At 45.7% G+C, this 14,821-nt stretch overlaps 1 protein-coding gene across 1 annotated transcript in view; it reads left to right on the top strand.

Annotated features, from left to right (window-relative positions):
• TSHR (thyroid stimulating hormone receptor) overlaps nucleotides 1-13,798 on the top strand; it is a 94,901-nt gene extending 81,103 nt beyond the window's left edge. The window contains exons 9-10 of the mRNA XM_038748059.1: nucleotides 9,541-9,729; nucleotides 12,280-13,798. Of these exons, the coding sequence (XP_038603987.1) occupies nucleotides 9,541-9,729; nucleotides 12,280-13,693 (1,603 nt within the window). The 3' untranslated portion in view covers nucleotides 13,694-13,798. The remainder of the gene's footprint in view (nucleotides 1-9,540; nucleotides 9,730-12,279) is intronic.
• The last annotated feature ends 1,023 nt before the right edge of the window (nucleotides 13,799-14,821 follow it).

The following is a 14,821-nucleotide window of genomic DNA, read 5'->3' as shown; positions in this document are numbered from 1 at the left end:
TTGTCTTGTCATATGAAAAATAGAGGCTAACAGGTCCAGATACCAAACAGTAGCAGCGTAGGTGACAGTAGGAAAGGTCTCCCAGGGCCTCAAAAAGTACTGCATTCCAATTCCCTTGGAGTGAGAATGGGCAGGCAACTTTTACATCATTAAGAGACATCCGTGTTAGGGACTATTGGCAGGGCCATGAGCTGAAAACTCTCTGAAAGCAGATACAGCCCCCAAGAGCCCCTTCCCCTTATCCCCTTCCTAGAAAACGTTTGGTTCCTGACTTCTCTTAGTCTCCACCTCTTTGTGTTGTAAGAATTTCACTCATTGGCATTTACTGATATCCCTTCCCCCTCTAGACTGTAAGCTCATTGTGGGCAGGGAACATGTCTACCAACTCTGTCATATTGTACTCTCCCAAGCACCTAGTACAGTTCTCTGCACACAGTAACTGTTCAACAAATATGATTGATTGATTTTTGAGCACTTACTATGTGCAGAGCACTGTTGCTAAATACAATAACCAGTTCCTGGTATCCAAGAGTTTGAATTCTAGCAGAAGGAGACAACATTAAAATAAACTACAGGTAGGGGAGGCAATTGAGTACCAAGATGGGTATTGAAGAACTGGAGGTAATGTCATCATTGCCTGACATTAACTGAGGTGCTGACATTACCTCAATAATGAGGGGGTTTAGACTTGGGTGCATGGAGGGAATAAGGTGGGGAGAATGAAAGGAAGAGAAGGCTTCCTGAAGGACATGGAATTTCAGGAGGGCTTTGGTGATGAGAGGCAACATGGTCTAGTGGATAGAACATGGGCCTGGGAATCAGAAGGACCTGGGTTCTAATCCTGGCTCCCCCACTTATCTGCTGGGTGACCTAGAGCAAGTCACTTCACTTCTGTGTGCCTCAGTTATCTCATCTGTAAAATGGATATGAAGACTGTGAGCCCCATATGAGACAAAGATTGTACCTAACCTGATTAACTTGTATCTACCCCAGCGCTTAGTGCAGTGTCTGGCACTTAACAAATCATATTTTTATTTAAAAAAAGGGAGCATGGAGATCTGTAGGATTATTCCCCATTCTAACCAACTTCTAGCTTGTATCCCTGGCCCCATTATCCTGAATGTGAGATGACGTCCTCTTGTAGGATAATCATATTGAAGAAAACTTAAGATCCAACAAAAACCCAGATTATTGAGTTTTGTGCATGTTTCCATAAGGCAAACAGCAGATCCCAACCATTTTAGCAATAAACCAAAAGTGGCTACATTCCACCATTAGATTTTTTTGTTTGTTTTCAAGGTCACTTCTCGAAAACAGAGTTTGATTTAAAACATATGCAAAGACTGAAGGGGAAAAAGGCTGCAGCAGCCTAATCTCATATGCCAAAACAAAGCCTCGCTAATTTAGTTTTAGGGTCTGGTGCTTTTTTTTCAATTTTTTTTGTTTTGTTTTTATATTTGTTATGGATTTACTATATGCCAAGCACTGTACTAAGCGCTGGGGTAGATTCAAGCTAATCAGGTTGGACACAGTCCATAACCCACATGGGGCTCACAGTTTTAATCCTGATTTTACAGATGGGGTAACTGAGGCACAGAGAAGTGATGTGATTTGCCCAAGGTCACACAGCACACAAGTAGCAGAGCCAGGATTAGAAACCCAAGACTAAAACTAAAACTTGACCTTCTATTCTCTTTTTCCATTGGATTTAGTCTTACTTCCTTGTTTTGTTATTCGGTGTCTCATCTATTCCATCTGACAAGGAAGCTCTTTATGCTAATACTATCATACTCAGAAAAAGAATTGAAATTAAGATGTCATTATTTTGAGAAGAAATATACCTTTTTACAGACAAAAGTATAGTTAGCATAAAATATATATCACATTGCAATAAACTGTGGGCCTCAAATCCTTCTACCCAGTTTGGGTTTCTCCAAAAAAGAAAATTTCCTCTATGTGATAACATTTCTAAACATCTCAACCATAATTGATAAAATGAGCCCTAGTTTCATCTTACTGTATTAGAAAATCTGAGACTCAGTCACTACCACTTTAATGGGGTCTACTGGAAAGAATGCAAGACAGGAAATCTGAAGCCCCGAGTTCTAATCTCAGCTCTGTCGCCTGCCTCCTGTGTGGCCTTACCAAATCACTTAACTTTTCTCTGCCTAATTTTCCTTACCTGTTCTTCCTCCCTCTTAGACTCTCAGCCCCATGTGGAACAAGGACTGGGTCTGATCTCTTTATCTTGGGAATGTGTCTACCAATTCTGTTCTATTGTTATATTGTGCTCTCCCAAGCACTTAGTACAGTGCCCTGCATATAGTAAGTGCTCAGTAAATATGACTGATTTTGTATCTACCCCAGCACTTAGTATGGTGAACGGTATATACTAAGTACTTAACTAATTCCACAATGATTTGTTGCTATTTCTCAAAATCCTGTTGGGAGTCTCCAACTCCCTCAGTAGTTTCCTCCCCACTGGGGATGGAAGCCAGAGATTTGGTTGATATTTTCATAATGTATCCTTGCTTATTACAGTAATAATAATAATAATGGTATTTGTTAAGTGCTTACTATGTGCCAAGTACTGTTCTAAGCACTGGGGTAGACACATGGTAATCAAGTTGGTCACAGTCCCTGTCCCACAGGGGGCTCTCAGTCTTAATTCCCATCTTACAAATGAGGTAACTGAGGCCCAGAGAAGTGAAGTGACTTGCTTAAAGTCACACAGCAGACAAGTGGCAGAACTGGAATTAGACCATACATCCACTGACTCCCAAGCCTGTGCTCTTGCCAGTAGGCCATGCTGCTCTTCACTATCTAGGTACTTCGACAGGAGCCCTGTTTTCACATGGACAGTACAAGGAGAAAGGCAATTCTTAATTAATACATTGCTCTTCCCCCTAGAGCCCTGTTTTAACATGGGCAGTACAAGGGGAAAGGCAATTCTTAATTAATACATTGCTCTTCCCCGTAGGGGAAGATTTTATGGGGTCAACACTGCCATGGAGCTACTTTAGAAGCTCAGCAGTTGGACCAGCAGTCCAGGAAAGGGAGGGGATGGCAGTGATTCAGTTTAGAGTGAAGCAAGATGCCAATTTGGCCACTGGAGTACGCCATTCACCAACCATGAAATGCACGACAAATATGGAAAATACAGACCACCTACTGGGCCAGGTTCTGAGGCTGAACTTGGCTTGTGCCAAAGGAGTAATGTTGTTTAGAGAGAGAAATCAAAGTATTTGAAAAGGAAAAGAAGAAAATAAAAAGACACACACACACACACACACACACACACACACACACACACACAGTGCCAAGGTAAGCCAGAGCACTTTAACTGGCAATTATCTGCTCCAGCCGTGAGATTCTAGAATGCATAACCAATGGAGGCTTCAGATTTTTCTTCTCGGCCAATCTTTAAGGTAGGCATTTGTAGGATGATTTAAAAGTGAAAAGTTCTAGAGACAGAGGGTTGGTAGATATGACCACTTGGGGTCCCTTCTTGCCCTTTGACTCCATGATACAGGCCCAGGTATGTGTCGGGTGTTAATAATAATAATGGTACTTGCTAAGTGTTTACTGTGTGCAAAGTACTGTTCTAAATGCTGGCATAGATACAAGTTAATCAGGTTGGGTACAGTCCCTGTATCACATGGGGCTCACAATCTTAATACCCATTTTACAGATGAGGTGACTGAGGCCCAGAGAAGTTAAGTTCATTCATTCATTCAATCATATTTATTGAGTGCTTACTGTGTTCAGAGCACTGTTGCCCAAGGTCACACAGCAGACATGTGGCACAGATGGGATTAGAACCCAGGTCCTTCTGACTCCCATGGCCTGCTCCGTCCACTAAGCCAGGCTCCACACCTCACTTCCTGATAGCAGGGGAAAATGATTGACTCTACAGTCACCACCAATTAGTTCCCTTCTCCTCAGGGAGCCAGCAAGAGCAAAGGCAAGGACTTGGAGAGGTCATAAAATCCAGATTCCTTCCTGGAGATGAGCTCCTTTAAGTATGATGAGGTACAAATTAACATTTGAATTATTCTTGCACAATCCTGCTGGAGACTTTAGAAGAAATCGAGTAAGGTAATTGTAAAATGCTTTTGTATGCATGGACCTGTGGACAGGTTCATGAGATGCCATTTGTCTGGAATGGTATCTTCAATACCGATGGATTTGGGAGGGAACAAGAGGAGTTCTGTTTTGGAGATTTTTGAAGTGCTAGTGAGACATCAGAGTTGAGCTCTCCTGGAGGAAGGAGGAGGTGCAAAATTGCAGAGAAGGAAAGATTTGGGGGCTAGCATGGTAGTTTAATTTTTCATTGGTATTTGAGTGCTTTCTATGTGTCCAGCACTGTTCTAAGCATGCTGGGATAGGTACAAGTAACTCAGGTTAGACACAGTCCCTGTCTCTCATGTGACTTACACTGTAAGTAGGATCTTAGGCTGTGAGATTTGAGATTTGTGAATTTTAGGTTAAGGATATTTGAGAGTCACCTGGAGTAGGTTTGATTTTTTTATCTGATGGTCTCTGTTAAGCATTTACCAAGTCCCAGGCACTGTACTAAGTCCTGTAGTAGATACAAACAAATCAGTTTGGAAACAGTCCATGGCCTAAAAGGGGCTCAAAGTCTTAATCCCCATTTTACAGATAAGGTAACTGAGGCACAGAGAAGTTAAGTGACTTGCCCAAGGTCACACTACAGACAAATGGTGGAGCCTGGATTAGAACCCAGGTCCTTCTGCTGCCCAGACCCATGCTCTATCCACTAGGCCACATTGTTTCAACTATGTCAAGCAATCTTCCAATTTTTAATTTTTTAATTCTGTTTTCTATCTCTTCACAACTGTGCATTATTGGACAGTGTCCTGCCTAGAGACCAAAACTGGGAAATTCCTTTGAGCTTTGCACAGTCAACAGAAACCTTTGGTTGTGTGTAGCTATTCCTTTTTGTAGGCTGGTATATGATTTGGATTTACTTTAGTCACATTGTCAGATTGCTGGGCATTGCTGAACCGGTAAAGCAATTAATAACCATTTACATCTCTTGTTGTATATGTCCTCTAGGGCACTGGCAAACGTTGGGATGGATCCAAAATAATTAGATATAATTAGATCAGGTAGAGTTCCTGTCCCACATGGGATTTACAAGTGTCAGAGGGAGGGAGAACAGGTATTGAACCCCCATTTTACAGATAAGAAAACTGAGGTGCATACAAGGTTAAATGGATTTGCCCAAGGTCAAATGGCAAGGAAGTGGCAGAACAGGCATTAGGACCCCAACCCCCAGCCCTGTGCTTTTTCCACTAGGCCAGGCTGCTTCTCACATAGCAATCCCTGAACTATTGTCTCAACTTCTTTAGCTGGAGGTGTTCCCAGGATTTTGGAACTATATTCTGACATCATGGTGTGGTAGTGTTGATTAGTCAGTCAATTGTCTTTACTGAGCGCTGCTGTGTGCAAAGCACTGTACTAAGCGCTTGGGAGAGTACAGAATAACAATATAACAGTCACATTCCCTGCCCACAATGAACTTACAGCCTACAGGGGGAGACAGACATTAATATAAATAAATAAATTACAGACATGTACATAAATACTGTGGGCCTGTGGGAGGATGATTAAAGGGAGCAAGTCAGGGAGTCACAGAATGGGGTTGAAGAAAAGGAAAAGAGGGCTAGTCAGAGAAGGTCTCTTGAAGGAGATGTTCCTTCAGTAAGGATTTAAAGGTGGGTGAGAGTAATTGTCTGTCAAATCTGAGGAGGGAGGGTGTTCCATGCCAGAGGCAGGACATAGGTGAGAGGTCGGCAATGAGATAGATGAGACAGAGGAACAGTAAGAAGATTGGCATTAGAGGAGCAAGTGTTCGGGCTGGGTTGTAGTAGGATAGTAGCGAGGGTCTCTCATTGCATCAAGCAAGACAACATAGAATAGAACATTGAACAGAGCCAGACTTGAGCACATATAGCCCTGCTTCATTCTGACAATTCATTCATTCATTCAATCGTATTTATTGAGCACTGACTGTGTGCAGAGCACTGTACTAAGCACTTGGGAAGTACAAGTTGGCAACATGTAGAGACGGTCCCTACCCAACAACGGGCTCACAGTCTAGAAGGGGGAGACAGACAACAAAACAAAACATGTGGACAGGTGTCAAGTCATCAGAACAAATAGAATTAAAGCTAAATGCACAACATTAAGAAAGTAAATAGAATAGTAAATATGTACAAGTAAAATAGAGTAATAAAACTGTACAAACATATATACAGGTGCTGTGGGAAGGGGAAGGAGGTAGGGTGGGGGGGATGGGGAGGAGGAGAGGAAAACTGGGGCTCAGTCTGTGACGGCCTCCTGGAGGAGGTGAGCTCTCAATAGGGCTTTGAAGGGAGGAAGAGAGCTAGCTTGGCAGATGTGTGGAGGGAGGGCATTCCAGGCCAGGGGAAGGACATGGGTGGGGGTCGAAGGCGGGACAGGTGAGAACGAGGTACAGTGAGGAGGTTAGCGGCAGAGGAGCAGAGGGTGCGGGCTGGGCTGTAGAAGGAGAGAAGGGAGGTGAGGTAGGAGAGGGCGAGGTGATGGAGAGTCTTGAAGCCGAGAGCGAGGAGTTTTTGCTTGATGCATAGGTTGACAGGCAGCCACTGGAGATTTTTGAGGAGGGGAGTGACATGCCCAGAGCATTTCTGCACAAAGATGATCCAGGCAGCAGAGTGAAGTATAGACTGAAGTGAGGAGAGACAGGAGGATGGGAGATCAGAGAGGAGGCTGATGCAGTAATACAGTCGGGATAAGATGAGAGATTGAACCAGCAAGGTAGTGGTATGGATGGAGAGGAAAGGACGGATCTTGGCAATGTTGTGGAGCTGAGACTGGCAGGTTTGAGTAGGTTAACTGGGAGAGAAGTGAAGCATGCAAGCAAGGTTGGAGAGGGAAAGGAACGAGGACAAATTGAATGGGTAAGAACAGATTGAGTGCCTGAAAGTCTATAGCCAGGAGTTTCCGGTTAATGAGGAGAGAGATGGACAACTGTTGGAGGTTTTTGTGGAGCAGGAAGATGTGAACAGAATGGTTTTTGAGAGAAATGTTACCATCAGCAGAGTGAAGAGTGGACTAGAGATGGGGAGGCTAGCGAGGAGGGTGATGTAATAAAGTGGGAGTAAGTGCTTGGGCCAGTGGGGTGACAGTTTATATGGAATTTGCTTGGTCCCATGAGTACCCTAAGGCTTTGCCAATTGCCTAGTGTGTGACCTTGGGCAAGCCCCTTCTCTGTGCTTCAGTTTCTTCAACTCTAAAATGGGGATTCAGTGTCTGTTCTTCTTATTTAGATACTAAGCCCCATGTGGGACAAGGATTGTGTCCAACTTGATTTACTTGTATCTACCCCAGTGCCTAGGACAGTGCTTGACACATAGTAAGTGCTTAACATATACCATTATTATTATTTTGCTTGGGGAAAGTTTTAAATTGCAATTGCAATAACCGCGAGAAGCAGCATGGCCTAGTAGATGGTGCATAGCCCTGGGAGTCAGAAGGACCTGGGTTCTAATCCTCACTCAGCCACTTGCCTGCTGGATGACCTTGGGCAAGTCATTTAACTTCTTTGTACCTGAGTTCCACCATCTGTAAAATGGAAATTATGGCTATGAGCAGCCCTGTGAGACATGAGCTGTATCCAATATGATTACACGCAATCTGATCTACCCAAGCACTTACTACAGTGCCTGGCACATAGTAAGCGCTCAACAAATTCCATTTAAAATGAAGTCACCCCGGGCCATTTTGACACAGGTATCAATATGAGAAGGATTCATTCCAGCTGGGTTTTGGATGGAAGGCCCAGAGCCGCAGTGCAGGAATCAAAATAGCACATAACTGAACCGAGGCTCTTTTTCCCACAGAGGAAAACCCCACTCCACCCAGAGGTCAATGGAACTATTGGCAGAGAAGTTCCCAGAATGCCCCAGGATCTTCTGGGAGGCATAGGTGACATGAGCTCCTCTGCAATCTGCATTGGACATTCCTTGTCATCCTTTCATTCCCTGCGATTCTCTTGCCAAACTTTAAGCCAGGCATGTTGGAAAACACCCCACTTAAGGTGTGACCTCGGCAACTGACAGGATTTATTCTCTGATATAGGGTGGTCTTAAATGCACTCATCTGCTCGGTCCCTACTGGCAAGACCAATACAGTAGGACTTGGCTGTAGCACTGGTCAATCAATGGTATTTACTGAGTGCTTACTATGTGCAGAACACTGTACTAAGATCTTAGAGTGGGGGGTACAACAGAATTAGCATTCAGGTTCCTTGCCCATAATGAGGTTACAGTCTAAAGGGTTATTTCCACCTCCTCTCCCACCTGACCCTGTTCCCTCTACATGGAATCTGGGATTAGGAAAATGTAGAAATAGCCAGCATTGTTGCCCTTTGATTGCCTGATTTCTCCACCCTCTACTTCTGGGGGTGTGGCAAAGGCCTTGATTAAATATGATCATAAATTTGTCTTTCCTCTATCCCATAACTAAGCATTGCATAAATATCCGGCACATCCTGAACGTCTGTTTTTTATGATATTTGTTAAGCCTTTACTATGTGCCAGACACTGTTCTAAGCACTGGGGTAGATACAAGTTAATCAAGTTGGACACAGTCCATGTCCTACATGGGGCTCACAGTCTTAATCCCCATTTTACAGATGAGGTAACTGAGGAACAGAGAAGTGAAGTAACTTTCTCAAGGTCACACAGCAAACAAGTGGTGGAGCCAAGATTAGAACCCAGATCTTTCTGACTCCCAGGCTTGTGCTGTATCCATTAGGCCGTGCTGCTTGTTAGATTTTGCTACATATTCCAAGAGTCTCCTTAGCTCTCTGATGGATCAAAGGCAATCTTTCTGAAGAAGAAAAACAAAACCTGCAACCAAAAGAGCTTTTGAATGGAAAGACAGGTGTCTCCTCAGTGATGCTTAACCCCTTGTCACCATTCATTCATTCAATCGTATTTATTAATAATAATAATGGTATTTGTTAAGTGCTTACTATGTGCAAAGCACTGTTCTAAGCACTGGGGGGATACAAGGTGATCAGGTTGTCCCACGTGGGGCTCACAATTTATTGAGCACTTACTGTGTGCAAAACACTGTACTAAGCGCTTGGAAAGTACAATTCAGCAACAGAGACAATCCCTGCCCACAATGGGCTGAGTCTAGGAAGCAGTGTGACCTAGGCGGTAGAGCATGGGTCTGGGGATCAGAAGGACCTGGGTTCTAATCCTCACTCTGCCCCTTATCTGGTGTGTGACCTTGGGCTAGTCTCTTAATTTCTCTGTGCCTCAGTGACCTCATCTGTAAAATGGGGATTGAAACTGGGAGTCCTATGTGGGAAATGGACAGTCTCTAACCTGATTAGCTTGAATCGACCCCAGAATTTAGTACAGTGCTTGGAACATAGTAAGTGCTTAACAGATAGCCTTAACCCAAAAAACAAAAACAAGCAAAAACTCTTCAACTGTCGGTTTGGCTCTAATCTCCCAGGGACGTCTCTCAGACGGGTGTTTCAGCCTTGCCAACGAGAGGTCTGGAACGCCTGAAAGAGCTGGTTGCTAAGAACACTTGGACCCTCAAGAAGCTTCCCTTTGCCTTGAGTTTCCTTCACCTGATGCGGGCTGAACTTTCTTATCCGAGCCACTGCTGTGCTTTCAAGAATAGGAAGAAAATCAAAGGGTGAGTGGCAGGAACCTGGGTCCTGAAATGGAAGGGATTTCTGGGCCACATTACTTTTCTGGTAGTGTGGGCCAAGGGTCAGAAACTCAGAGGCCCATCAGTGCTCTTCCAGGAAGGGGCAAGATAAATTCTACTTATTAAATATTCACAGCTTCTTAGGAAGGGGTTGTAGCCTCTCTCCCACTGGCTCCTATCTCAAAGCTCGGCCCCAAGGTACTCAAAAGACTCAAGCTGGTCGGCTAAATTCTCTGTCCCAGACGGGCTTTCTCTGGGTCATAAGTAAATCAGTCAGTCATATTTATTGAGCACTGTATGAACTGCTTGGGAGACTACAATACAACAGAGTTGATAGGTCTTCAGAATGAGTCCAACGCCTAGAGAAGCAGTGTGGTAGAATATGGGTTTGGGAGTCAGAAGGAACTGGGTTCTCGCCCTGGCTTGACCACTTGTTTGCTGTGTGACCTTGGTCAAGTCACTTAATTTATCTGTGCCTCAGTGACTTCATCTGTAAAATGAGGATTGAGACTGTGAGCCCTATGTGGGGTATGGACTATGTCCAACCTGATTACCTTGTATTTACTCCAGTGCTTAGCACAGTACCTGGCACATAGTAAGTGCTTAAGAAATACAGTTAAAAAGAAAAGAAAAAAATTCTCAGAGGACTTAAGCCCAACCTGGTATTGACCATTTTAGTCATTTTCAGGGCCAAAACCCTTTTTGCAAGAGTCCAGTGGGGTTGAGTTCTGTCCCCTGGCCCAGGAGGAAAACTGTATACTCTACTTATTAGGAGCTTAGAACATGCTCAGCCCTGGCTAGGTAGAATTAGATTGGACCCAGTCACCATCCCACAAAAGGCTCCCAACCTAAGAGCTAAAATATTCCTCTTGCTGCTATATAGTGTGGTGAGCCACATTTTTGCCCTCTAAGTATATATAGCTGTAAGACTAAGTTCCTGGTGGGCAGGGAACGTGTCTACCATCTCTGTTGTACTGTGCTCTCCTAAGCGCTTAGTATAGTGTTCTGCACACAGTAAGCATTCAATAAACGACCTTAATTGGTATGGCAATGAGGATAAATTCCCATTTGCTTCAGTAAGAATACAGCCAAGGGTATGTAATTATGATCACCAAGGCCTCAGGCTCAAAGCATCTTATGTGGGGGCAAAGAAAAACTCTGGCATAGATCAATCAACCAGTCAATCTATGGTATTTACTGAATGCTTGCTATGTGCAGAGCACTATACTAAGTGCTTGGGAGAGCCCAATACAACAAAATTAGCCGACACATTCCCTGCTCATTATGAACTTGCAGTCTAGAGGAAGGTAAAGAAAGAAAGACAGAAATGTGAAAGGAACGGGAGGGAGGCAGACAGCATGCCTAAACAGAAAAAAATGAAAAAGCCACATACCAGTCAGGCTCTTGATGCAAGAACAGACAATTAATTAATCAATGAGTCGGGTATTTTTTTGAGCGCTATGTGCAGTGCACTTTAGTAAGCCCTTGGGAGAATACAAGAGAGTTAGCAGACATGTTCCCAGGCCAAAATGAGCTTATAGCACCCTACCACACCTCCCCTGTGACTTCTCCAGAGGAGCTGAGCCAGGAGAGGGTAGGTATAATGCTCAGAGTGAAACAGTGAGATGTCGGGTGAGGATTTTTTAGTAAGTTCCAACCTGAAAACCTGAGCGTGGAAAGCAAGAAGTGAAACAAAGCCTTAGTCTTCTGCAATCCAAATGGTTCACAGAGGAGAGGGGCTCTAAAGACGCCATAGTTAAATAGGAACATTCAATAAGGACATCATCATAAAGCCAAGTCTCCTGAAAGGCAAAGTTAGGAACAAAAATGAAATGGCATAATGATCTTTAAAATGAAAATTCCTCAGTCCGGTAGTTTGGGAGCAGTCAGAGGAAGCAATGTTGCAAATTTAAAGAGGGGCTTTGTCCTTTCGTTCCCATGCTTACCACTGAAGCCGTGAGCAAAGCACCAACCTGGCAGATTGCCAGTCTCCTCAATATGATTGGAAAGTCCACCTGTATCTCCCATCTTACCCAGAAATGCTGAAAACTGCTGAGTCCTTTGGCTTCCTCCACCAGAAAGTTTCATTGTATTCATCCTCTGGACTATAAGCTACTTGTGGGCAGGGAATGCTGCTCTTCAGAAGCAGTAATTTATTTATTTTTGTGAATGTCTGTCTCCCCTTCTAGACTGTAAGCTCGTTGTGGACCGGGAACATGTCTACCACTTTGTTCTTTTGTACTCTCCCAAGTGCTTAGTACAGTGCTCTGCAGACAGTAGAAGCCCTCAATAAATACCATTAATTGATCTTGGGTAAAGAGCATCGGTCTCAGTGGAGAGTTTTTTCCCGAAAGGCAAGTGGTCCCACGGAGAGCAAAAGCCCCGGACAAAGGCAATTCTGGGCAAGTGTTGCTAGTGAGGTGGAGAGGGAGGACAGTTGTCTGTTTTACAGGCTAGGGCAGGAGAGCTCGGCGGGAAAATCTGCTGCGTCTTCTCAGACCCATTGTGTCCTCGTCCCCACTGTCTGTCTTCCAGGATGCTGGAGTCTCTCATTTGCAACCAGAGTGACAGCTCTCATCAGAGGAGATCCACCCGGGGCCCCGACACCCCCTCCCTCAGGGACTCCAGCGAGGAGGACAAGGCACCCATGGACCCAACATCCGGTGGGGAGGGCTCCGAATCTCCCGACATCCATGGCGGCTCCAATTACTATGTCTTCTTCGAAGAGCAGGAGGATGAGATGGTCCGGTTTGGTCAAGAGCTGAAGAATCCCCAGGAGGAGACCCTCCAGGCTTTCGACAGCCATTACGACTACATGGTGTGTGGGGGAAATGAAGACATGGTGTGCACACCAGAACCTGACGAGTTCAATCCCTGTGAAGACATCATGGGGTATGAGTTCCTCAGGGTCACGGTGTGGTTCGTGAACCTGCTGGCCCTCCTGGGCAATGCCTTCGTTCTTTTCATCCTCCTCACGAGTCACTACAAGCTGACAGTTCCCCGCTTCCTTATGTGCCACCTGGCCTTCGCCGACTTCTGCATGGGTGTCTACCTGCTACTGATTGCCTCTGTGGACCTCCACACCCGCTCAGAGTACTACAACCACGCCATCGACTGGCAGACAGGGCCCGGCTGTAATGCGGCGGGATTCTTCACGGTCTTTGCCAGTGAGCTGTCGGTGTACACGCTGACAGCCATCACGCTGGAACGCTGGTACGCCATCACATTCGCCATGCGCCCAGACCGGAAGATCCGCCGGCGGCATGCCTCAGTCATCATGCTGGGTGGCTGGCTGGGCTGCTTCCTGCTGGCCCTATTTCCATTGGTGGGTGTCAGCAGCTACGTCAAGGTCAGCATCTGCCTGCCCATGGACACGGAAACCCCCCCAGCCAGAGCCTACGTTTTCTCAGTCCTGCTGCTGAACGTCGCTGCCTTCGTCATCATCTGCTCCTGCTACGTCAAGATTTACGTGGCAGTCCGGAACCCCCAGTACAGCTCGGGCGACCAGGATACCAAGATCGCCAAGCGGATGGCCGTGCTGATCTTCACCGACTTCCTGTGCATGGCACCCATCTCGTTCTACGCCCTAGCGGCTGTGATGAACAGGCCTCTGATCACGGTCAGCAACTCCAAGATCTTGCTGGTTCTCTTCTACCCGCTCAACTCGTGCGCCAACCCATTCCTCTACGCCATCTTCACCAAGGCTTTCCGCAGGGATGTTTTCATCCTGCTAAGCAGATTTGGCCTCTGCAAGTACCAGGCTCAGCTCTACCGGGGCCAGACAGTCTCACCCAGGAACAGCAGTGGTTCCTTTGGCCAGAAGGGGACCCGGGGAGCCGGGCAGTCTCTCACCAAAGCCCATGACCAGCACGAGCTGCGTGGGGGCTCCCGTTTGGCCCCATCCGTGCCAGACCCCCGCCGGGGAGACTGTAAACTGACGGTGTTGTAACTCTCAGGGCGGGAGCGCGATTCTACGAGGACCTGGTTTTCTGGCCAGGAGGCCCAACTCCAGGACCCATTGTTTTTTTTTTGGCTGCATGGTTCTGAGGTTTCTGGAAGGGATGGTCCCACTGACTCTGGGAATGTTACCCCACTGAGCCCCCTCCCTGCAAGACACCAGCAGCATTGGAAGAAGGCGAGCATGTCAGAAATTTTGGAGAAAGTGGAAGAACGAAGCCATTCGTTTTCCTTCGGGGACTTACCAATTGGCCTGCTCCATGAACAGACAGGGAACCCAGAGAACATGCTTAGACAACAGCAGCTTCGGGATAGGATCTCAGCCTTGTCATCTTTGATGGTGATTCTGCCAGTAGAAATCCCGGAAACATTTGGCTCTTCTTCAGCCTTCTTAAAAGCCATTGAGGCCAGCAGGAAAAGTTGGTTTGTTCCTAAATGCAGATGATGAGGTTTAAAGTCAGTCAGGGGCACTTATTTTTAGTGAAGTGGTGTGTCTTCGAGTTGACCTTTCTGCCCATGGTCACTCTTGGAGACCATTACCCACCTCTTGAGAAGCAGTTCCCAGACACAATCCACTCTCTCTGTGCTCTTGAGGTGGATGCAATGTTCAGTTTTGAGGAAACAGCAGTCTCAGGTTCTTTCCTACAGACTAGAGACAGGGCTGAGTTCCCGAGGAAATAGCAGTCGCAGGTTCCTTCCTACAGACTAGAGACAGTGCTGAGTGCCAAATTGGCGTGGGGGTTTGTGCCACCTCGGGGTCAACTTTGAAAGTTGTTTTCAAAATCACCGGGCAGTAAAAATCGGGTTCAGCCCCCTTACTGTCTATTGGCTCACCCAAATTGATCAGTGCCACTGTGCCCCCAGGCTCACCTCCTTCTCCTGTTCCCTGCACATAACCCCTAATCAATTTACTGTTCCATAATGCACAGAAATTTCCTTGAAGATCAAAAAACTTCAAAAAAATGAAAACGAGGAATAGGAAGGAAAGGTCAAGTGGGATTTAATTCCTTCTTAGCCCTTCCAAATCTTTCAGCTCTGGGCACATAAGCCAGCTCTCATTTACTGGCTGTGAAGACCTCTGAAGCTATTTGTCAATGGAATGCCATGATGGATCAGACCA

Source organism: Tachyglossus aculeatus, chromosome 1 (genome assembly GCF_015852505.1).
Source record: "Tachyglossus aculeatus isolate mTacAcu1 chromosome 1, mTacAcu1.pri, whole genome shotgun sequence".
Classification (NCBI taxonomy): domain Eukaryota; kingdom Metazoa; phylum Chordata; class Mammalia; order Monotremata; family Tachyglossidae; genus Tachyglossus; species Tachyglossus aculeatus.
The sequence above is the reverse complement of the archived record's forward strand: the minus strand, read 5'-3'. Positions and strand labels throughout refer to the sequence as shown.